The sequence below is a fragment of the Panthera onca genome, chromosome D4 (genome assembly GCF_046562875.1).
Source record: "Panthera onca isolate mPanOnc1 chromosome D4, mPanOnc1 haplotype 2, whole genome shotgun sequence".
NCBI classification, from domain to species: Eukaryota; Metazoa; Chordata; class Mammalia; order Carnivora; family Felidae; genus Panthera; species Panthera onca.
In genome coordinates, this window is record NC_138351.1 from 67,410,068 (window position 1) to 67,434,321 (window position 24,254).

General features: G+C 41.3%; 1 protein-coding gene across 3 annotated transcripts in view; it reads left to right on the forward strand.

Annotated features, from left to right (window-relative positions):
- Positions 1-24,254, forward strand: part of SLC44A1 (solute carrier family 44 member 1) — a 202,127-nt gene that overhangs the window by 74,564 nt on the left and 103,309 nt on the right. For all 3 annotated transcript variants that reach the window (XM_078436620.2, XM_078436622.2, XM_078436621.2), the window contains exon 4: positions 20,149-20,285. In XM_078436620.2, coding sequence (XP_078292746.1) covers positions 20,149-20,285 — 137 coding nt within the window. The remainder of the gene's footprint in view (positions 1-20,148; positions 20,286-24,254) is intronic.

Genomic DNA, 24,254 nt, shown 5'->3' on the forward strand with positions numbered 1-24,254 from the left:
TCTGTAGCAGGCTGCAGGCTCCGAGCTGTCAGCACAGAGCCTGACGTGTGGGGCTCGAACTCAGAGACCGTGAGATCATGACCTGAGCTAAAGTCAGATGCTCAACCAACTGAGCCACCGGGTGCCCCATATGTTTGTTTATTTTTGAGAGAGAGAGAGAGAGAGAGACAGAGAGAGACAGAGCATGAGTGGGGGAGAGGTAGAGAGAGAGGGAGATACAGAATGGGAAGCAGGCTCCAGGCTCTGAGCTGTCAGCACAGAGATCAATGCAGGGCTTGATCTAACGAACTGTGAGATCATGACCTGAGCCAAAGTCAGACGCTTAACCAACTGAGCCACCCAGGCACCCCTGTCCTTCACCATTCTTGAAAATTCTGTTTATTATTTTATTTAGTTCTCAGCAAACGCTTATTGACAGTCTGTGTGCTAGAGACCTCTATTAGGAATAATAAAATAGGAGGCAACCTAAATGGCTGAAAAAAGAGGTTTGGTTAAACTCATCTATTCATGCATTACATTTCTTGGCCATATTCTTTGGGTTAGGCTTTGGAGATTTAGTCTTGAGGAAAAGAGGCACACTCTTTTATCTCATGGAAATTATAATCTAATGGAGAAAACAGAACTTAATAAACTCATCATATGATCACAAGAGTTATTACAGCTGTTGAAAGTGTTATGAAGGCAGAGGTGTGGGGCATGAGAGAGGTTGTAATAGGAGGACCTGGCCTAGTCTGAGGTACTACAGAATGGAAAAATTATGGTGTAGAATCCTGTCCATTGACATGGAATAGCCACATAATGTTATTAAGGGAGAATGTTACAGAACAGCATATATAGTATGATTTTATTTGTATGTATAAAAATATGCAAGTATATAGGAAAGTATAGAATGGCATGAAAATGTTAACATGTGGTTAACTGTTAAATTGTGGATGGTTTCAGGGTGCCCGGCTGCCTCAGTCAGTAAAGGACACAACTCTTGATGTCTCGGTTTTGAGTTCAAGCCCCACATTGGGTGGAGAGATTACTTAAAAAAAATGTGGGTGGTTTTAATTTTCTTTTATACTTGGTCCCTTAATTTTTCATTAATCTATATATATCATTTGCATAATGAAAATGGAATAAAAGGCATTCATAATCTCTGTCCTTGAAGAGCTTGCATTTTAGTGGGAAGACGGAATATACAGTGCAATGTGGGACATCCTAGAAGTATTATGTATTGGAAACTCAGTGACTCCAGTTTCCTAGGTTCCTAACTGCAGACTGGTGGGGACAGAAAAATAAGGCAAGTTGATGGTGGCACTGGAACCACCACTATATTAGTTTCTACTGTTGCTGTAAAAAATTGCCACAAACTTTAGTGTCTTAAAACAACAAAGTTGGGGGCGCCTGGGTGGCACAGTCGGTTAAGCGTCCGACTTCAGCCAGGTCACGATCTCGCAGTCCGTGAGTTCGAGCCCCGCGTCAGGCTCTGGGCTGATGGCTCGGAGCCTGGAGCCTGTTTCCGATTCTGTGTCTCCCTCTCTCTCTGCCCCTCACCTGTTCATGCTCTGTCTCTCTCTGTCCCCCCAAAAAAAAAAAAAAATTAATTAAAAACGTTGAAAAAAAAATTTAAAAAAATAAAAATAAAAAAACAACAAAGTTGTCTGTAAATCAGAAATCTGTGCACAGCATGGCTCAGCTGGTTCCCTGTTCCAGGTTTCACAAGGGTGAAATCAGTGTCAGCAGGGCTGTGTTCCCTTCTGGAGGCTCTGGGGAATGAATTTTCTTCCCAGCTCATTCAGGCTGTTGGCAGAATTTAGTTCCATGGGGTTGCCAGACTGAGGTCCCATTTGCTTGGTGTCCACAAGGGGTCATTCTCAGTTTCTAGAGGCAGCCCATATATCGTATAGCCTATATTCTGTGGCTCATGATCCATTTCCTTTAGCAACCGTGGATCAGATACTTCTCATGCCTCAGTCTCTCTAACTTTGCCTTCTTCAGGGTAGCATCTTGGTCTAGATTGTCTATGTGGGTGGAAGAATCACTCAGCCAATGACTGGGGGTTCGGGGACAGAGTCATTTTAAGTGGGGTTTTAGAGCTTTAGGTGGGTTGGAGGTTCAGAGCAGGACTTGCATTCTAGCGGGGGAAAATCATACACAGTGGTGATGAAGGCTTCTTGGACCGAGCGGTAGCTCAAGAGCCTATCACTAGTGAATTCCAATTAGAATACCAAACTTGGTTCTCATTGGCTGAAGAATATTGTGGGCTGAGTCTACAGGTTGGAGTTCTGTAGGTCAGGCTGAAGCTGGGTGAACACTGGCACCCACAGTAAAGATCTCCTAACTCTGTCTTGTGGAGATATAGAGGCTTAGGAGGGGAGAGATAGTGCATTTTATCCCTCATGCTAATGCTTGAGTTTTACAGTTTTCAGAATATTCTTGAGAGCAGCTCAGTAGATCACCTATCTCTAAGTTTGAACAAATGGAGATACTTGAAGCTTTTGATGGATTTGGCTTTGCTTTGAGGGAAAGCACTGTCCTCTTTGCCTCTTGTCAAAGTCTCTGATTCTAACATTAACCGACCACCTCACCTAGTTTGGCTCAGCATGAAAAAGAACAGCCTAGATAGATACTTAACTTGAACTTGCATTTGAGCACTCACTTTGCCACACATTTATAAGCATTGGAAACAGTAACATTTATGATGTTCTAAATAGAAACTTATTGTATTATTTATGCAGTTTTTTCTAAACTTTATTTTTCTCTCATGGAAAATGTTAGAATTTGTAAAAATGAGGGGCACCTGGGTAGCTCAGTTGGTAAAGCATCAGACTCTTGATTTAGGCTCACCTCATGATCTCACAGTTCGTGAGTTTGAGCCCTGCGTTGGGATCTGTGCTGACAGTTGAAGCCTGGTTGGGATTCTTTCTCCCTCTCTCTCTGCCCCTCCTCCACTTGCCTGCTATCTTGCTCTCAAAATAAATAAAAATAAATTTTAAAAAAGTTGTGAAAATGATAGGTAAATTTTCCGAAGGCAAATTTATGGAGGCATCTTTGGAAAAAATTTTTTGTCCTATTTTGTGACCATACTACTCCTTAACCTGAATTGTAAAACTTTTTACAAAGGTAACATCTGTGTTTCTAGTATAATTCTACCTCTAGGGTACTACTTGCTATGGATAATACCACTAGCAATTTGAAAGAGGAGATTCAATTACATACCTTAGAAAAATGTTGGAGTTGAAAGTTGAAATGTTTTGCAGATTCTAAGTAGGGAAGTAAAAACCACCTAGGGGGTGCCTAGGTGGCTCGTCTGACTTTTGATTTCAGCTCAGGTCATGATCTCAGGGTTTGTGAGATTGAGCCCCACGTTGGGCTCTGCACTGACAGCATGGAGCCTGCTTGGGATTCTCTCTCTCTCTCTTTCTCTCTCTCTCTCTCTCTCTCTGTCTCTCTCTCTGTCTCTTTCTCTTTCTCTCTCTCTGCCCCTCCACCACTCATGCTGTCTCCCTCTCTCCCCCTCTCTCTTTCTCTCTCTCGTAAAATAAATAATAAACTTAAAAAAGCCACTTAGAATTAGATGACATGTATTCACTGAGGCAAGGATGGGATGGTTGGTTTTTGTCTGTGTTACCTTCTTGGGTGTGTGCTCTGTCATTTAAGTTAAATAGCTGATTATACGTCCTCAACCCAGACTTTCACTACTTGGATTGGTTCCAGGTTAACCAGGCAGCTGTAAAGATTCTGAAAAGCTTTTGTAACTGCATGTAAGCTCATAGATATGACCTTTGTAATATGCTTAGGTAATTATTAACCACTTCAACTGTGAATTTTAAAGCCATTTGCTTGCCATCTATTTATTCATCTGCATGTGAGTGTTGAGGGCAACTAAGAAGTTGGGGGGGTACACAGTCCACACATGACTACCCTCACCTCCTGACACTAATTGCAAGTGTAGGTCTCTAAGATGACCCTTACTTCTGACACCAGTTGCAAGTTCAAGGGTCCACAAGACCACCTTTACGAAGCCTCACAGAACTCACTGAAATCTGTTATACTCACAGCTTTGGTTTATTTGAGGGAAGGGCTGCAGATTAAAATCAGCCAATGGAAGAAGTACAAAGGGCAGACTGTTCATTGTTTTCTCCCTCCTACGGAGTCAGGGCATTTACTTACCTGACACTGGTATGTGACATACACATGACACATTGCCAACTGACAAGCTCACCCATGTCCCAGTATTCAGGGTTTTCATTGGGTTGGCTAAGTGATTTCAGCTCAGGCTAAGTGATTTCTAGCAGTTGGTGAGCTCGAGCTCTGTGTCAGGCTCTATACTGACAGCCCAGGGCCTGCTTGGGATTCTCTCTCTCTCTCTCTCTCTCTCTGCCCCTCCCCCACTCTCAAAAGTAAATAAATTAAAATTACAAAAAACATTATATTGTGAATAACACTACTTTGGAAGTCTGTGCACATGATACTGTATGGATATGTATTTCCTTACTCTTAGATAGGTACCTGGGATTGGGATTGCTGAGTCATGTGGCGAAAATGTGTTTAACTTTATAAGAAATTGCAGAACTGTTTTGCAAAGGGGCTGCACCATTTTATATTCCCATTATAGCTGGCACACAAGGATGCCAGAGCACCTAGTTCCAGGGGTCCCAGACAGACTGGGTTCAGATGGTCTAGTGTTCATTGTAGTTTTAATTTGTATGTTTTAGTGAGCAGTGATGGTGAGCATCTTTTTATAAAATACTGGTTAACCATCCATAGATCTTCTTGTGTGAAGTGTTTGTTCAAATCTTTTGTTGCACATTTTTGGACACATTTGTTTGTTTTAAAAAGCTTTGAGAGTTCCTTATTCTGTTTACTAGACACACTTTGTTAAGTATATCTTTTGCAAATATTTCTCTAATTTGTGGTTTGCCTTTTTGTTTTTTTAATGGTAACTTTTGACAAGCAAGTTTTTAACTTTGATGGAGTCTGATTTATCCATTAGATACATTAAAAAAAACATGCACACAAAAATGTATCTTTTCAATGGCTCATGTTTTTTTGTATCAGAAATCACTGGTATAGCCCAAAGAGTCATAAAGCTTTGTTTCTGTGTTTTTGCAGCTGGGGCACAGGGCTCCGGGGGTTCCCAAACAGACCAGGCTTGGCCACTCACCCCTGACAAAAATCCAAAGATAGAGAGGCAAGCAGTGGTGAAAAAGAAAGGAATTTATTTCTGTGAGGCCAACACCCAGAAGACAGCCGACTAATGTCTCAAAGACTGTCTCCAAAGTGCTGAAAATACTTCCAGGTTTATATAAGGAAAATGTAGGACAAAGGTGGGTGGGTACACGCAGGTGGGCAGTAAAGGTTGGGTTGATCGTTGTCTTGGGGTCAATCACATGGAGTCAAGCTGGCTCAGGGCTGGCTTGAGGGGGTAGTGTCAGTTCCCATCACAGAGATGCTTTGCCTGCAGGGTCTTTTGCCTGAGCTAAGAGATAAGCTGGAAAGAAGAACTTAATCAATTAGAAAGTACAGACTGAGGTCATAATGAAGGTAGCTGAAGTCCTCTTTCATTTTCCTCTATAAGTTTTGTATTTAGCTCTTATGTTTATGCCTATGATCCATTTTGATTTAATATTTGCATATGGTGTAAAGAGGTCAAGGTTTGTCTTTTTTCCCCCCTACAAAAGTCCGGTTATTCCAGCTTCATTTATTGAAAAGATTGCCTTCCCTGTTGAATAACCTTGACACCTAAAAAATAGATTTTAAGTCTGAGGACATGAAAGGAAACTGATGGAGTTTCTGGTCGTGGCAGATACCAGTATTACGGAAAAAATTAGTTTATTTCAAGTTAAAATCAGGATATCACCCTTTATATAACACTGTTTTAAATAACTAGTTGTAACAAGTTATATGAAAGAGATCAATGGAATGCGTGTAGGTCAGTAGAGATAAAAATAATACTATTTGCCTACGACAGGTGACTAACCTGAATGTTTAGGAGACTCAACAAAAACATATCTTGAAATGAGATGCTTAAATCCTGGGTTATGAAGTACACCCTAACTCAATTCAGTCATTTATTTTATCACTAGACAAAATATAATGAAAAACATAATACTTGTTTTATTAAAAAAAATAGAATCAGGGGCGCCTGGGTGGCTCGGTCGGTTAAGCGTCCGACTTCGGCTCAGGTCATGATCTCACGGTCCGTGAGTTCGAGCCCCGCGTCGGGCTCTGTGCTGACAGCTCAGAGCCTGGAGCCTGTTTCGGATTCTGTGTCTCCCTCTCTCTCTGCTCCTCCCCTGTTCATGCTCTGTCTCTCTCTGTCTCAAAAAAATAAATAAACATTAAAAAAAATTTTTTTTAATTAAAAAAAATAGAATCAAACAAGATACAGGGCCTAATACAGAGAATTATAATACTTTAATAGGATGAAAAGAAAACAAATAATAAGAATATATTCTACTCCTGGCTGAATAGTCTTAATATAATAAAGATGACAATACTAACAAAGTGAATTTATAGACTTAATACAATACAGTTAAGATCCTGATAGGATGGTGAATTGAACTTGATTGATAGTATAAATCACAGAATAAAGGAGCAGGAAAGAACTTCAGGGGGGAACATTTTTTTTTTTTTTTTTTTTTTAATATATGAAATTTACTGTCAAATTGGTTTCCATACAACACCCAGTGCTCATCCCAAAAGGTGCCTTCCTCAATACCCATCACCCACCTTGCCCTCCCTCCCACCCCCCATCAACCCTCAGTTTGTTCTCAGTTTTTAACAGTCTCTTATGCTTTGGCTCTCTCCCACTCTACCCTCTTTTTTTTTTTTTTTTTTTTTTTCCTTCCCCTCCCCCATGGGTTTCTGTTATGTTTCTCAGGATCCACATAAGAGTGAAACCATATGGTATCTGTCTTTCTCTGTATGGCTTATTTCACTTAGCATCACACTCTCCAGTTCCATCCATGTTGCTACAAAAGGCCATATTTCATTTTTTCTCATTGCCACGTAGTATTCCATTGTGTATATAAACCACAATTTCTTTATCCATTCATCAGTTGATGGACATTTAGGCTCTTTCCATAATTTGGCTATTGTTGAGAGTGCCGCTATAAACATTGGGGTACAGGTGAGGGGGGAACATTTTTAAAAATTATTCTTGTTCACAAAATAACTTGAGAGGATTAGAATTAGGTGCATCTGTTGTAAATTAAATGGGGATAAAAGATCAGGAGCCATACAATGGAAGTTAAGAGATTAGACCAGAAATCTAGGCTAGGTGTAGTTACTGAAGTTAAGTAGCAAATTGATTGTGAACTTTCTGGCTTTGAAGGTAGAAAGGGAAACTTGTGGGTTTCACCAGAGTTTGCATATCTAAAGGCCGCTAAGCTGGCACTGTACATCACTTAAGTGGGCTGGGAGTAAGACTCTAGGGAATGTTGGGCACTTTGAACTTGATATGTGTGTGCCCAATAAAAGGATAGCTTCTACTTGGTTCTGTCTGATTTTTGGCATGTGGGTAGATGGCCCAGTGATGCTCATTTTTCAAAAGAAGCCAGAAATCTATTGGTGGAAGGAGAGTAGGGGAGGACACAGGACTTATCGCCTTAGTCTGTTCAGGCTGTTATCACAAACTATCACAGACTGAGAGGGTTAGAAACAACAGAAACATAATTCTCTTAGTTCTGGAGATTGGAAGTCTAAGGTCCACACCAGAATGTCACATTCTCATGAGGGCCCTCTTTCTGGTTCATTGCTAGCACCTTTTCACTGTGCTCTCATATGGTGGAAGGGGATAGGGATCTCTTTGGAACCTCTTTTATAAGGGCACTAGCCCTACCCATGGAGGCTCCACCCTTATGACCTAATCACCTCTCAAAGGCTCCTAATACCATCACCTTTGGAAGTTAGGATTCAACATATGAATGTGGGGGGGGGGGGGGGGGCAACATTCTGACCTTAGTACCTTATTGATCTTCTGATCTTTAAATATTGGCAATTAGTGTATTGACCAAACAAAACAGGTAGAGAGGAAAGGCTACTCATTGTCTAATTAATGATTGTGTCGTTTAGAGGGGAACAAGAAGGAGTTTTACTATTCAAAACCAACACTTACCTCCAAAGCATATTAATAAGACTACCTGGATGCATGTTAGTAACAGTGATGGAAGAAACAAAATAGAAATATCAGAAATAGGGGCGCCTGGGTGGCTCAGTCAGTTGAGCGTCCGACTTCGGCTCAGGTCATGATCTCACGGTCCGTGAGTTCGAGCCCCGTGTCGGGCTCTGTGCTGACAGCTCAGAGCCTGGAGCCTGCTTCCCATTCTGTGTCTCCCTCTCTCTCTCCCCTCCCCCATTCATGCTCTGTCTCTCTCTGTCTCAAAAATAAATAAACATTAAAAAAAGAATTTTAAAAAGGAAATATCAGAAATAAACTGATAGTAGTGTATGAGAAAATAAGTAAAATAAAAACTAATACCATCAGTGTTTAACAAAAGACATTGTTGAATGATAATATGAAGGAACTACATCGAAAACTGTTTTTTGTTTTTTGTTTTTTTTTTTTTTTTTAATTTATTTTTGGGACAGAGAGAGACAGAGCATGAACGGGGGAGGGGCAGAGAGAGAGGGAGACACAGAATCGGAAACAGGCTCCAGGCTCCGAGCCATCGGCCCAGAGCCTGACGCGGGGCTCGAACTCATGGACCGCGAGATCGTGACCTGGCTGAAGTCGGACGCTTAACCGACTGCGCCACCCAGGCGCCCCAAAAACTGTTTTAATCCCATACCATGCAAAATAAATTTTAGATGAGTTAAATATCTTAAAACAAATATTATACTTTGTTATGGAGAGGAAACCATTTATACATTGTTGAAGCATTAAAGGAGCAAAGTAGTACCAAGGTGGGGATGTTTGATTGTCAAAAAATTTGAGTCTCTGATACAAAGATAAAAGCAGTGCCTTGAGAACAGTATTTATAGTTTTTCTATAATGGGTAAGATTTTTCACGTAATTGGGGATATATCCATAAGGGTAGATTCAGTAGACAGATAACCAACTGTGGTTTACATTTTTAACCAATGATGATTTGCATTAGAGAAGGTAACATTAATATGTTTGACCTAAAGATCTTCATTTGTAAAATGAAGATAATAGCAGTACCTACGTCCTAGGGTGTTTTTCAGGAATAAATATGATAAATGGTGTCTATTCCTGAGCACGTTGCCTAGAACCATAGATGTTAACTGCTATTTATTATAATCATCTTCATGATTATTATCTTCCAAAACAAGTTTCAAAGTTACTTACCAAAGCTTCTTGCCTTTTTAACCCAGATGGGAAAAACGGCTAATTTAGCCAACTTTACATCTGTGGAGTTTACAAAGCACTTTCACATATTCTGTCTCATTGACTCTTACTCTAGCCCTGGGAACTCTTTGAATTTCTTCTCAGTGGGGGCTTTCAGGATTTAGTCTTCCGTAGTCACAGCTTGGTTTTTGGTCATCACCCTTTACTGCTCCACCTATAAAATCAATTCAGACTAATTCAAGAATTCCCCACTCTGACCACAGCCTTCCATCTTCCCAGCTTTTGCATTCTTTGCCCACTGGAGCCGTTCGTTGACCTTTAGTCTTTTGACTCCTGTAATTTCTCTTAAGTGCTCTTTTTTCTTTACTTTCATCCTTATTTTCTCTTATAATCTTTCATACTTTTGTGATAATACCTAGTGCCTGTCCTGCCTTACTCTGTTGTTCTCAAAGATTAAAAAGAAGTCTATGGTGGGCAAAGGATTTGAATGGGCATTTCTCCAAAGAAGAGAGGCGAATGGCCAATAAGCACATGTGAAGGTGCTAAACATCATTGCATCAAGGAGATGCAAATCAAAACCACAATGAGTTACCACTTCAAGTCCACTAAAATGGGTATGGTAAAAAAGACATGGTTGCAAATGTTGGCAAGGATGTGGAAAAATTGGACCCCTCATACATTGTTGGTCTGAACGTTAAATGGAGCACTTGCTATGGAGAAGTCTGACAGTTCCTCAAAATAGTAAATACAGAATCACCATGTGACCTAGACATTCCATTCCTTTACCCAAGAGAAATAAAAACATGCATCCATAATAAGTCTTGTATACAAATATTCATAGCAGTGTTATTCATAATAGCTAAAAAGGGAAAACAACACAAATGTGTACCAACTGATGAATGGATAAACAAAATGTGTTATATCCATACAGTATAATATTATTCAGCCATAAAGAGGAATGAAGTATTGACACATCCTGTAACATGGACTAACCTTGAAAACATGCTAAGTGAAAGAAGTCAGTCACCAAAGGCCACATATTCTATGATACCATTTATGTAAACTGTCCAGAATAGACCAGTCTATAGACATAGAGCATATATTCCTGGTTGCCTAGGGCTAGGGGTTAGAAAGTGTGGCCAAATGGAGAGTGACTGTTAATGGGCATGAGGTTCCTTTTTAGGGTAATGAAATGTTCTAAAATTAGATTGTGGTGATGGATAAACAACTGTAAAATATGCTTAAAAACATTTAATTGAGCTGAATTGTACAAAAGTTTGAACTCTACAGTTTCCAGGTAAATTTTATGGCATGTAAATTATATCTTGATAAAGCTGTTAAACTAAAAAGAAAAATAAAGTTCTGGTCATTGACTCTTAGCACATACTATTTCTCAGCCTGAGTGCTGGAACATGTTGATTTTGAGAATGATCCTTGTAACAGTGTAATATTGCCAATGAACTTGGGGTTGGGGTGTTATTCCAGTTCACTAGAGTAAATAGAGAACTTTTCTTTCCTATAGCTCTTGTAAATTATTATTATTATAAGATTTTATTTTTAAATGATCTCTACACACAACATGGGACTCGAATTTATTTTTTTTTAACGTTTATTTATTTTTGAGACAGAGAGAGACAGAGCATGAACAGGGGAGGGGCAGAGAGAGAGAGGGAGACACAGAATCTGAAACAGGCTCCAGGCTCTGAGCTGTCAGCACAGAGCCCGACACGGGGCTTGAACTCACGGACCGTGAGCTCATGACCTGAGCCGAAGTCAGACGCTTAACCGACTGAGCCACCCAGGTGCCCCTGGGGCTTGAATTTAAAATCCTGAGATCAAGAGTGGCATGCTCTACCGATTGAGCCAGCCAGGTGCCCTGAGTTATTTTTCTAAAAGATGATTTAGGGGCACCTGGGTGGCTTAGTCCGTTAAGTGTCCGACTCTTGGTTTCAGCTCAGGTCATGATATCACTGTTTGTGAGTTCAAGCCCCACATGGGTCTCTGTGCTGACAGTGTGGAGGCTGCTTGGGATTCTCTCTCTCTTTCTCTCTCCCTCTCTCTGTCCCTCTCTCTGTCCCTCTCTCTGTCCCTCTCCCCCCTTGTACTCTCTGTCGCTCTCTCACAAAAAAATTAAATTTTTTTTTTTAAAAGATGTTTTAATTTGCTTGTTTGTCTCAGTTTAGTATGAGGAACACAGTTTGCTGTCTGACTCTTGGTTACCATTCTGGTGATTATTTCTCCCTTATAGTCTATGTATAAGGAGAAGAAAGACAACTTAGCTAAATAGTAGAATCATTTTTTTCCCATGCCTTTTCAGTTCCATGCCTTTGTTTTGGCTCTTTGATCATCTTACTTTGCTCTTAGTGTTAATCTCTTTGGGGGACTTAGATAATCTGATCAAAACTGGAAGTATGAAATCTCTCTTTAGAAAACTGCATGTGAATTTGCACACCAAATTTTGCTTATGGTTTCAACAGGGACACAGATTTCACCAAAGATCAGAATCCCAACTCTGCACACTAACTTTGGTGATCACTCCTGGGGGTGAGGTTATCATTCATATGCTGATAATTCTGCCGTCTCTATCTCCTGTCCGATTTCTCTGCCAGAACATTCCAGCCAGCTGTTTAGGCTCACTCGGACACTCCACGGACACTCCAGACTCAAACTGTCTACAGTAAGAGCATGATCTTTATCTCTTCGAACTCTATTCTTCCTCCTCAGATGTAGGTCTTCTCAAACAGAACAGGAGTCCAAACCAGAATGCCCTCACCACCCTAGTCTAAACCAGATCATTCTTTTTTTTTTTTTTAAATTATTTTATTATTTTGAGAGAATGAGAGAGAGAACGTCGGTGAGGGGCAGAGAGAGAGGGAGAGAGAATCCCAGGCAGGCTCTGCACCAACGGCACAGAGCCCGATGTGGGGCCCGAACTGGAAGATCATGACCTGAGCTGAAATCAAGAGTCAGATGTTTAACTGACTGAGCCACCCAGGCACCCCTTAATTTTTTCCTTATCATTCTTAATTTCTTCCTTTCTTAATTTTTTTCCCATAAATAAGCATCATGCTTAATTTCTTTCTTTCCCTCCACGTAGAATCAGTCATCAGGTTTTCCTAATTGTGCCTAAATGTTTCTGAAATCTCATTTTCGTCCCCATTCTCAGCCCAGCCCAAGTCATCTTCTCTTGTAGAGATTCAGCAGCCTCCTCACCAGTCTCCTGACTTTCTCTTTGCTTGCCTTTAAAAAATGCCCCACGTGACAAATGGTGAACCTTTAATGGCTCCCCGGTGACTTTAGGACAAACTCCAAACTTTCTGACGTCTTGGATACCACCTGTGAGGCCTGCATGATCTAGCTCCAGCTTGCCTGTCCAGCCATCTGGTTCTTCATCACCGTCCACCTCCACCATCCTGACATTCTTCATTTTCTCAATTATGCTGTGCTGTTTCTCACTTTTATGTCTTTGCATATTCTCTTCCTTCCTTGGTCCTGCCTCCTTTCCTCCACACCTTGCAAATTCTGACTCATTCTTTAGGTCCTGGCTTTAGATTTCCCTTCTTCTGGACACCTATCCATTCATGGGGCCCTTTGGATGCATTTTCTTATTCTCTTTTCTCTGCTGTAGCATTTATGCACTTTTGCAATTACCTCCCTACTCTCTGGACTATAAATGCTGGGAAGGGAGACACTTGTTTGTGTTGGTCTCATTTATCACGGCATTGCTTGTGCTTATTTAGTCCTATACCTGGCAGAGGTATTTGATAAATTTCTGTTGAATATTTCCTTCTACCTAAAATATCGTCTTCCTTACCTTCCCTCTACCGCCTGCTCCACTTGGCAAAACCTTATACAGTTAACATCCATTTATTAACTCAACAAGTAAGTAAGGAACTCCTTCTTCATTCCAGGCACTGTTTTAGGCACTGTGGATATAGTGATGAATAAGACAGCAAATATCTCTGCCTTTTGCGAGCTGATACTCTATGGGTGTAGACAGATAATTAAATAGATAAGTAAAATATACAGCGTGTTAGTGAGTGTAAGTGCTAAGGAGAAACAGAAAGCAGGAAAGATGGATGATGCACATCAGAGTGGAGAGATAGCATTTTATTTATTTTGTTTTTTTATTATGAAAAATTTTTTAATGTTTTATTTTTATTTTTTTAATGTTTACTTATTTTTGAGAGAGAGCGTGAGTGGGGGAGGGGCAGAGAGAGAGGGAGACACAGAATCTGAAGCAGGCTCCAGGCTCCGAGCTGTCAGCACAGAGCCCGATGTGGGGCTCAAACCCACTAACTGTGAGATCGTGACCTGAGCCAAAGTCAGACGCTCAACCGACTGAGCCACCCAGGAGCCCCTTTAATGTTTTCTTTTTGAGGGAGACAGAGTATGATCAAGGGAGGGGCAGAGAGAGAGAGGGAGACACAGAATCCAAAGCAGACTCCAGGCTCTGAGCTGTAACACAGAGCCCCACATGGGGCTCAAACTCACGGACCACGAGACCATGACTTGAGCCGAAGTCAGACGCTCAACCGACTGAGCCACCCAGGCACCCCTATTTAAAAAAATTGTTTTTAATGTTTATTTTTGAGAGAGAGAGACAGAGCATGAGCAAGGAAGGGGTTAGAGAGAGAGACGCACACACACAGGATCTGAAGCAGGCTGCAGGCTCTGAGCTGTCACCACAGAGCCTGAGAGATGGCATTTTATTTTATTTTATTTTTTAAAATTTTTTTTTTAACGTTTATTTATTTTTGAGACAGAGAGAGACAGAGCATGAACGGGGGAGGGGCAGAGAGAGAGGGAGACCCAGAATCAGAAGCAGGCTCCAGGCTCTGAGCCATCAGCCCAGAGCCCGACGCGGGGCTCGAACTCACTGACTGCGAGATCGTGACCTGAGCTGAAGTCGGACGCTTAACCGACTGAGCCACCCAGGCGCCTCGAGAGATGGCATTTTAGATAGGCAGCTGGGGGAGGCTTCATTGAGAAGGTGACTTTTGAGGCAAGACTGTAAGCAAGTGAGGGGGCTACCAGTAGCTGTGCTGGTCTCTGGAGAAAGAACACTCCAGGCAGAGAGAAGTGCTAAGGCCTGTAGGAGAGAGTAAGGCGAGTAAGCCTGAGAGCAAGGAACAGAAAGAAGACCTTGGGATGTAAGGTGAGAGCAGTAAACCTCTCAGAGTGTTGCTGTCTTACTCTGATTCCTGGGCTTCCTCACAGTTGGAAGTTGTCTTCAGCTCTCAGTGCTGTGAATTTACCAGAAATGATCATGGAAGTTTCTCTTCTTAGCAGTTACCTGTAAACCTATGGAAGTGCTATAGTAGAAGGCTGCAGGCTGGTCAGTGTCCTTTGGAGGCTGGTGAGGTATGTGCTGAGGCATCTCTATAACAAGTGCTACCTCTTTCTCGGGACATTTTTGCCTTTTTTTTTTTTTTTTTTTTTTTTTTCAGTTTATTCATTTGGAGAGAGAGGGAACACAAGCAGGGGAGGGGGCAGAGAGAGAGCGGAGAGTGAATCCCAAGCAGGTTCTGCACTATCAGCACGGAGCCCGATGCGGGGCTCAAACTCACGAACCATGAGATCATGACCTATGCTGAAACCAAGAGTCGGACGCTTAACCGACTGAACCATGCAGGCTCCCCTTGCCTTTTCCTCACTAGGATTGGGAGGCAGTGGGAAAGTGGGGCATTGGTGGCCTCAGCCTCAGGGGTCACGTTGCCCATAGTTCAGCTCCGCCCTTTTCTTCTGTTTCCTGGTCTGTGTTGTTGACGTCTTGGGGGCATGGTGAACATTGCACAATTCTCTCAGCCACTGTGTAGAGTTACAGTTTTGAAGACCAATCACTGCTTTCAGCTTGTTTCTCTCTTTCCCCTTAGCTTGTTGCAGAAAGTAGAGGGCAGGCGGGGTTTTAGTTAATTGTGTGTTGCATTAGTTGGTGTTGGGTTAGTTTGGGTTTTTTATTGGCTTTAGTGCGCAGACTCCATACCTCTGTCCTTGTGTAAAGCACAGCCCGTCATGGGGCAATTGGGCCCCACCCCGGGGTTTGGGGGTGGGGGATGACTGGACTTGCCTTGCTGGCACCCCACGCAGGAAGTAAGAGGCCTCCTCTGGGCACAGTTCCACTGCGAGTGGAGCGGAGATCTAGGGCTCTCTGAAGCCTATATTTAGCAATAGGAGATGCCTCTGCCAGGCTGTTGTGTTGTTCCTTTTGGTGTGATTCACTAATGGCAGCATACTCTGTGGAGAGGGGCTGTAAATTGTAAATTGATATGAGGTAATAATTGGCAAAATGATCAGACTCCATTTTTATTCTCCTCTGGGGAAAACACGTGTTAGGAATCACTAACGCAGAGGCGACGGACAGAGGGGTTTTTCAGCCAGCTTTCCAGCTTTAGTGCTGCAGTGCTTCCGTCCTGATTAGAGAGGACAGGAGCCAAATTTGGCAGGAGATGGCCAGCAGACTGGTATCTGTTTGCCACTCTTTACTCCAAAAAGCCTTGCCGCAGAGTTGCCATGGCAGCAGGAGGCAACTGAAGGCAAAGGCTCAGCTCTGGAGCAGCGCCCCCTGGTGGCCCAGCCTTCCCCTCCCTGGCCTTGAACCCAAGGGGCTGGTCACACGGCGGGGGGGGGCTCCGGGTGCTGTGGCTGTTGAAAGCGCATTCCCTAATGTAGTGGAGCTTTAAGGTCCTTCAGCTGTAAGGATGGCTGCCTCTTCTGTCCCCTGTTTCTCCTTGGGCATAGCCCTTTGATGTCCGATCCTGTAGTCCACCTTATCAAATTATTTGCTGTTCCTTAAATATGCTCTTTCATGCTTCTATACTTTTCTACATGCAGTTTTCTCTGCCTAGAACGCTCCCTTCCCCATCTGTGTGGAAAATTCCTACTCATTTCCAAAATGTGGCTTCAATACTGCCTCCTGCTCCGTAGTGCTTCCTCTAACCCCTTATGCTCTGTGCAGAATTACACTGTTTCCTCCACCATCTCAACCTTGCCTCATAGCAGAAATGACTGTTTTTGTTTCTTCTTCTCTAGGCTGTAAGTTATTTGCATTTAAGAACTGGTTTTTTTTTTTTTTAATGAATTTTGTATCTCCAGGAGTAGACTCATAATAACACTTAGTAGTGTTTGTTGAATGAATGAAGTGTCTTTGTGTCATCCTTTTTAATCCTTATCATGGGAGGGTTGCATACCATGTGGAGGACAGTACCGTGTTGTGTCCACGTAGGGCTTCAGAATCCTTCCTCCGGGGTTCCAGAGGGTTTAATCGGCGCCTGGGTGGCTCAGTTGGTTAAGCGTCCAATTTCAGCTCAGGTCATGGTCTCATGGTTCATGAGTTCGAGCCCTGCGTCAGGCTCTCTCCTGACAGCCTGGAACCTGCTTCGGAGTCTGTGTCTCCCCCTCTCTCTGTCCTTCTCCCCCTGGTGCTCTGTCTCTCTCTCTCTCAAAAATTAATAAACATTAAAAAAGTAGTTGGATGCTCAACCGACTGAGCCACCCAAGTGCCCTTCACTTTCCATTTTAAGTTGGAAGAGCAGTGGCGGAAAGAGCAACACTGGGGAGTCGGGCGCCCCAGGGTTCAAGTCATCAGGTCAGTATGGCTTTTGGTTATTTGTCCAGCTTGTCAGTCTCAGTTCCCTTTTGTTGAATTAGGATGTGTGAGGACAGTGCCTAAGATACTTTGTGGCCCAAAGTAAATTCCCAGTAAATCTTACTTTCTCTACCTTGCCCTGTCTTCCTTGAAGAAAATGAAAGCAAAATAGAAGTGTAAAGCAGTTTTGAGCCATCTCTGGCATCGTTATCTGCCTCAGCTCGCTCTGTGTTCACCGCCTTGCTCCGAGCACAGCTTTAAAAGTCACCTCTTTCTGTGCCTCTTGTCCCTTTTCCCGACCTTCCATGCTTTAGTGCCCTTCCTTTGCTTTACTGCCCTGTTTTCATCTTTGGTGCATCTGTCCCCGTGAGTTTACTGTGTACGTAGACATTTTATTTAGAACTCTCTCCTGTCCTGTCTTTTTGGGGATAACCTGTATTTCAAGAATTTCGATTTGAAATGAATTTATCTGTTTCTCTCCTTCAGTAGTTCCCAGGAGCTGTCTTGACTGTGATACATAGTTACGTGCCTTACCTGCTAGCCTCTATAGTGTTTGCTTCACGGGTTAGTCTTAAGCATTTTTCGCTGTTCCTCTTAACGTTGAAGTTCCAAGCTCGCTTAGGCTGTTTTGCAGATCTCTTTGCAAATGTGTTCTTCTCAGTACCACGTGGTGATGCTGCAGGCCCCTGTCCTGTGTGCCAACAATGCCTGCAGGTATCTGGGCTGTTCAGTTTGTGAAGTGTTTTTCTCTTCCTTCCCTTTTAATCCCACTTTTGGTAGTTGATTCATTCCTGCTCCTCTACAGGACGTGGAACTGGAAGCTGAATGAAAATTTGCTTGGGTTTCTCGGTTACCTGTGACAGTGGCTGGCTGTTTGTAAGAAGCCTTTTGGGAATGTTTTATGGCCTCCTACCTCGCATCTTGTGCTGTCAGTTAAAAAAAAACCTACTTATCAGTAGATTTGTTAGTTAATCTGGTCTGCCAGTGCCATGCTTACTTGAAAGTTGGCTATTTGTCTCCTTTCCAAAAAATGGAATTGCCGCATACAGTTCATTTTTGTTTGATGTGAAAACTGAAACTAATGTAAGGATTTATTTACCTGGCTAAAGGGCATTTTTCAATCAAAAGGCAAGAAGGGTACAGTTTTAATGAATCATAAAATTTATCTGTTCGAGACATGCATTTTTCCTACTCTGTAAATATTCAGTGAAATGCCATTTAGTTAAAATTTAATTATGTAGGAACTTGCTGCCATGGATTGAATTGAACTTCAGAATGCTGGAAACAATATTGTAAGTTAATATAGAAAGGTTACAATGATTTATTATTTTGTAGGAAATATTTTGGAGATAGAGCAGGTCGTACATGGGATGACACTCAGAAGGTCTAGGTTTGAATTCATGCACCTTCTAGGTCTCTTGGGCTACATAGTCATTCTCTGTGGAATGGTAATGGTTACAAACTACCTTTTTTTTTTTTTTTAAAGTTTGGTGGTTTGTAGTTTATCCCTGACCTTCATGCTGGGTTCCTCGTCCCTGGTGCTTCTCCTGTGTGCAGTGTTACTCTACCTGCAAATACCTCTCAGGCCCCTATCCCCCTGATGTACACACTTCTTTTTTTATTATTATTTAATTTTTTTTTTCTGGTATCCTTTTATATATTGTCCATTCCAGCATATGTATTGACTTGATCTTTTTGCTTTTCCGTTTTCTCACCTAGTTCTTATATTTGGTTATATTTCCTGATTTGAATCCCATTTTATATAGCAGTAGAATTTAACAATGTGGGAAAGGCTGTTGGCAGAGAGACAATTTCATAAAACCTTCCACGGACCCAGGCGAATGGAAACCAGCGCTGGAGGTTCTTTACCTCCTGTCTTGCATGAAAACATTCCTGCTTGTTTCCCCTCTGTTGATCCATAACGTTAGACTTTGCTTTTCTTAGTTAAGAGTATTTCTTTTGGGGCAAATGATAACATCTGCAATCTTTATCATCTTTTCTACTTTTTAACATTTTAAAAAAAATGTTTATTTTTGAGAGAAAGAGTGAGAGAGAATGAGCAGGGGAAGGGCAGAGTGGGGTGGGCAGAGGATCCGAAGCAGACAGCAGGGAGCCCAACCGAAGCAGGGTTCCTGAGAACCCCACACCGAGAGATCATGACCTCAGCTGAAGTCGGACGCTTAATCCACTGAGCTACCCAGGGCCCCTACGGTTTAACATTTAAAAACAATCTGTTTCAGGGACGCCTGCGTGGCTCAGTCCATTGAGCGTCTGACTTCAGCTCAGGTCATGATCTCGCGGTTCGTGAGTTCGAGCCCCGCATCAGGCTCTGTGCTGACAGCTGGGAGCCTGGAGCCTGCTTCAGCTTCTGTGTCTCCCTCTCTCTCTGCCCCTCCCCAGCTCATGCTCTGTCTCAAAAATAAATAAAACATTAAAAAAAAAAACCCCAATCTGTTTCAGTGTAATTTCTGGTTAATCTTCCTTTTCCTGAAACATGAATGTACAGAACACAAAAGGGATAATTTAAGATTTGAGGATTACTTTGTTGATATGTAATCGACCTTTTTAATAAATGATATTTACTGTAGTTATCTCACCTCAAAAGTCATTTCATTTACTAGAAAATGAGAATTCTGAAAAATGAAAGAAAGAAAATTAAAATCACTTTATTCTAACATCCAGAGATGACTGCAGATAAAATGTTGGCATAATTCCCTCTAGTCTCCATTCAACATTATGTATTCAATTGTATGTAATTTTACAATTCGTTTTTATAATTACACATTAATGAGCAAAAGTTTATATTTCATTTTTATAATTTTAAATTTTATATGTAATTATATATTAGCTAAAGCTTATACGTAAACTATAATTCACACTATACAGCACTATTGGAATATTCTAGTAACTTTTAGGGCACAACCTTGACCAAAAAAAAAAAAAAAAAAAAAAAGAAAGAAAACAAATTAATTATCTAAAAAACTAAAACAGACAATTTCTAATTATAAACTACATTACAAAAATGTAAATATTAGAAAAATACACCATGACAAATAGGAGTCCTGCAATTCCTCCAGTCCCCACTGTTAACAGTATGTTTTCAAACAACCTGTGATTAGATTTCTGAATTGTTTGTTCATCTTTGATAAAATTTGTGAAGGGTATGGATGTTCTTTGCTTACAGGCTTGGTCAAATTAGGCAGTGAACCAGAATGTGTTTTTGCAAAATAACATCTCAATGTTTTTCTCCATGCTTTAGGTATGTGTTCTTTTTGGATCCATGCAATCTGGACTTGATAAACCGGAAGATCAAGTCCGTAGCGCTGTGTGTAACAGCATGTCCACGACAAGAACTGAAAACCCTGAGTGATGTTCAGAAGTTTGCAGAGATAAATGGTGAGGCATGAGGCCGTCCAAGTCCTCACCCCGGTCACTTACTCCCACCATGACATACTGTATGTTTGCATTCCAGTATAAATTTGTGCCAGTGTTAAATAAATCACCAAGGAACCTCAAAACGAAAAAGGGAATTGAAAGTCCTCCTGGACTTCCTTGATAAAAAAGATTATAGTCACCTGGGGAGCTTGTTAAAACTCCAGATTCCTAGGCTCCCCCCAGGGAAATTCTGACTGAGTAGGTCTTTGGGTTCTGGAAACTTGTATTTTTTTACAGATGTCTCATGTGATTTTGATGTAGCCTGTTTGAACATTTGGGAATGACTAGACTACTTTTTGTGAAATTGGTCTTTTTTTCTTTTTCTCTTCCTAAATACGAATGAAAAATTTTTTGATTAGTGTATTTTATTTTTGTCCCTGGATAACAATGTAATATATGTCTGTTACAGGAAATTTGGAAAATTCAGGGAAAAGAAAATGAATACCAAAAGTCCACCATCTTTCAATTGTGTTGGTGTGTTTTGCTTTTTTTAATTTAATATTATCTCATAACCATTTTTCTAAGAGTAAAGTTTTGAGAAACTTTGAGGTTAAACATATGGGAATTAGCTGAGAAAACAAGCATAGTCAATTTTCTGACCTAGCTCTGCTCCCTTGGGTTTCTGATTTCCAGGTACTATCCTCAGTTCCCTCTGACTCGCCTCAGTTCTCTTCAGAGAATGTTATTTTTAACCTCTCTTCCTGGAGGGCCACAAACTGATAGCCTGTGTTTGTGAACTTCCATGGGGTTTCATGTTTACTCTCTGTGTGTTGGAGTCCTCAGAGCTGCCTCGGCCTCGCCTGGTTTACAGGCTGGTTCTGGTTCCTTGGAACAACGGCTGACTCAGCATCCGCCTGGTGTCACTTCTAGCTGGGCAGAGAGATAGCCTGGGAACGCAGCTACACACGCACCCCTAAGCAGCCTCAGAGTCTTCCTGAGGGGGTTGCTGGCCTTTTGAGGGCAGAAGGACTGCCGCCTTCTAGACTGGCAGTGTTCTGTCACTACTGCTCCAGGCCTCAGTGTAAGGTAGTAGGAAGCACATGAGATTAATATGACTCTGGATTCTACTTCTGCGGCTGTCGTTAACTGGTTCTGTAATGAGGGACAGAGAGCATAGCCTCTCTGAACCCATATTTCCTCATCTGAAAAAAGTGGATTAAAAACAACGCCCCCATCATAGGATTGTTGTGAGGATTTGATGAGATGATGCACAAATGATTGGCACTTGGTGGGCACTAAATAAAGAGGTACCAGCGACTCTTCAAGATCTCATTTATTCCCACATGATATCCTCACACAGACTGATTGGCTGTGTCTAATACTAGAACTGTCGGCCCTGTCATTATCAAGTTTCTTAGGGAGAAATGAGTTATCCCTTACGGGTTTTTCTGAAATCTTAGGCAAGGTGAGCATACGTGGTGCACTTTGGGAGGTGGTGGTGTTGACTTGGCTTTGGAGTATAGGCTCTGGAACCAGATTATCTGGGTTCAAATGTTGGTCCTACCACTTACGAGCCATGAGACCTTAGGCAAGTTACGTGATCTCTGGTTGCCTCAGTTTCCCCATTTGTGAAGGAGATAATATTTGTACTAAAGCTGCCTCACAGGGTTGTTATAAGGACCTCAGACATGAAAAATGCTTAGAAGAGTGTGTGGCAAATGGTAAATTGCCAAAAAAAAAAAAAAAAATAAGTATTGGTTACTGCTGTTATATTATTACTATTAATGTTATTATTCCCCCAATGGAAGGTTATAATCTTTCTGCCTCGAGTCTCTCTCTGCTTCTAGCCCCTGACATACTGCTGCCATATTAACATTGATAGAGCTTTAGTCATGTTAATCCCTTACTCAGAAGCCATCAGAGGTCACAAAATAAAATAAAACATTATATATCTTACCTTGGCATTCAAAGCTATAATCTAGTATAAAACTATCTTCTAACACGTTTTCTTGAACCCACTGGGTGTGAGTCTTGGTCCCTTGAACCTGACACGTCAGCTGGAGGGCCAGAAGAGAGTTAGTTCCTTGTCGACTGTATTGCCTGCCGTGATGATCCACTGGGGAGAAATGCCCCATGCAGCCTTGCTGGTATGTTTATTTCCAGGTCATTATCCTTCTAAGTGATTATGATACTGAATATGGCCTATTAAGGCCAGTTTATAAGACCTTTCTGGTGAGTTTTGCAGCTTTGTTTTTTTCACAGTCTTACACAAAGCAGGTGTTCAAGAATATTAATGAATAAATATTATTCCAGAAAACAGACTTCTTAAATTGGTGCCTAACTACACAGGCACCCTTAGGCTTTTCAGGCAGCTGTTTGCAAAATAAGTCAATGTGTTAGGCATAAAAAAAAAGTATTAATAATGGCAGCATCAAGAAACACAGCAGTGGAGGATAGAGAAGATAAATATTTAAAAGGGAATAGAAAACTATGAAATTATAATAGAGAAGAGAGCCTTTGGTGGTGGGATATAAGTACCTTTATTTTAATAGTAACCCTAGGTTGAAAATTTTTAATTTCTTAAAAAAAAATCTGGATTATTCTTTGGATTGGTGACTTAAAACTGGGCCTGGTAAGGGGTGCCTGGGTGGCTCAGTCAGTTAAACGTCTGACTTTGGCTTAGGTTATGATCTCATGGTTCGTGAGTTCGAGCTGCGCATCGGGCTCTGTGCTGACAGCTTGGACCCTAGAGCCTGCTTCGAATTCTGTATCTCCCTCCCTCTGCCTCTCTCCTGCTCACACTTTGTTTCTCTCTCAAAAATAAACATTAAAAAACGTTAGAAACAAAACAAAACAAAACTGGACCTGGTAAGATTTAATTCCAGTGTTACTGTATCTGAGAGAATTGTCTGTCTTTTTGCATTATCTTTTTTCCCCTTCTTTGTCTTTCCATCATTTGAGGTGCACATTGATTCGGAAGGAGCAGATGGTTTTTATAGTTATTTGTATCCACACGTTGTTAACAGCTACATTTCTGTTAGAAAATGCACAGGCCCTTTGACCTCACTTATACACATCAGAGAGGAATGTCTTCAAGAGCTAATTTAGGTTTAAGTGGGGAATTTCCAAATCTGTAAGAGGGAATTGCTCAAAATCCATGACAGAGTCTGCATGTAAGAACAAACTCCAAAGCTCTTAGAAGAAAACATAGGGGAAACCTTCATGACGTTATACTGGCAATAATTTCTTGGATATGAACCGAAAGCTCGGTCAACAAAAGAAACAACATAGGTAGACTGGACTACATCAAAATATAAAACTTCTGTGCATCCAAGGACACAGCAGCATGAAAAGGTAATCCATAGAGTAGGAGAAAAGATTTGTAATTCATTTATTTGATAAAGGGTTAATACTCAAAATATATAAAGAATTCCTACATCTCAACAAGAAAGAAAGAAAGAAACAGACAAATAAACAATCCAATTAAAAAATGGCCAAAGGACTTGAATAGACATTTCTTCAAAGAAGATATATGATGGGCCAATAATAAGGACATGAAAAGATGCTCAACATGCTAATTGTATGGGAAATGCAAATGAAAACCATAGTGAGATACCACCTTACACCCATTAGGACAGCTTCTATTGAGAAAAAATCACAAACACCACAAAACAGAAAATAACAGATGTTTGTGAGAGTACAGAGGAACTGGAATCTTTGTGCATTGTTGGTAGAAATATAGAATTGTATGTCTGCGATGGAAAAGAGTTTGAAGTTTCCTTAAAAAATTAAAAATAGAATTAACACAGAGGATTTTTAGGGCGGTGAAAATACTTTGTATGATACTATAATAATGGATATATGTCACTATATATTTGTCCATGCCCATAGGACATACACTAAGAGTGAACCCTTATGTAAACTATGGACTTTGAGTGATCACGATATGTCAATGTGTAGGTTCATCAGTTATATCAAATGTACCACTCT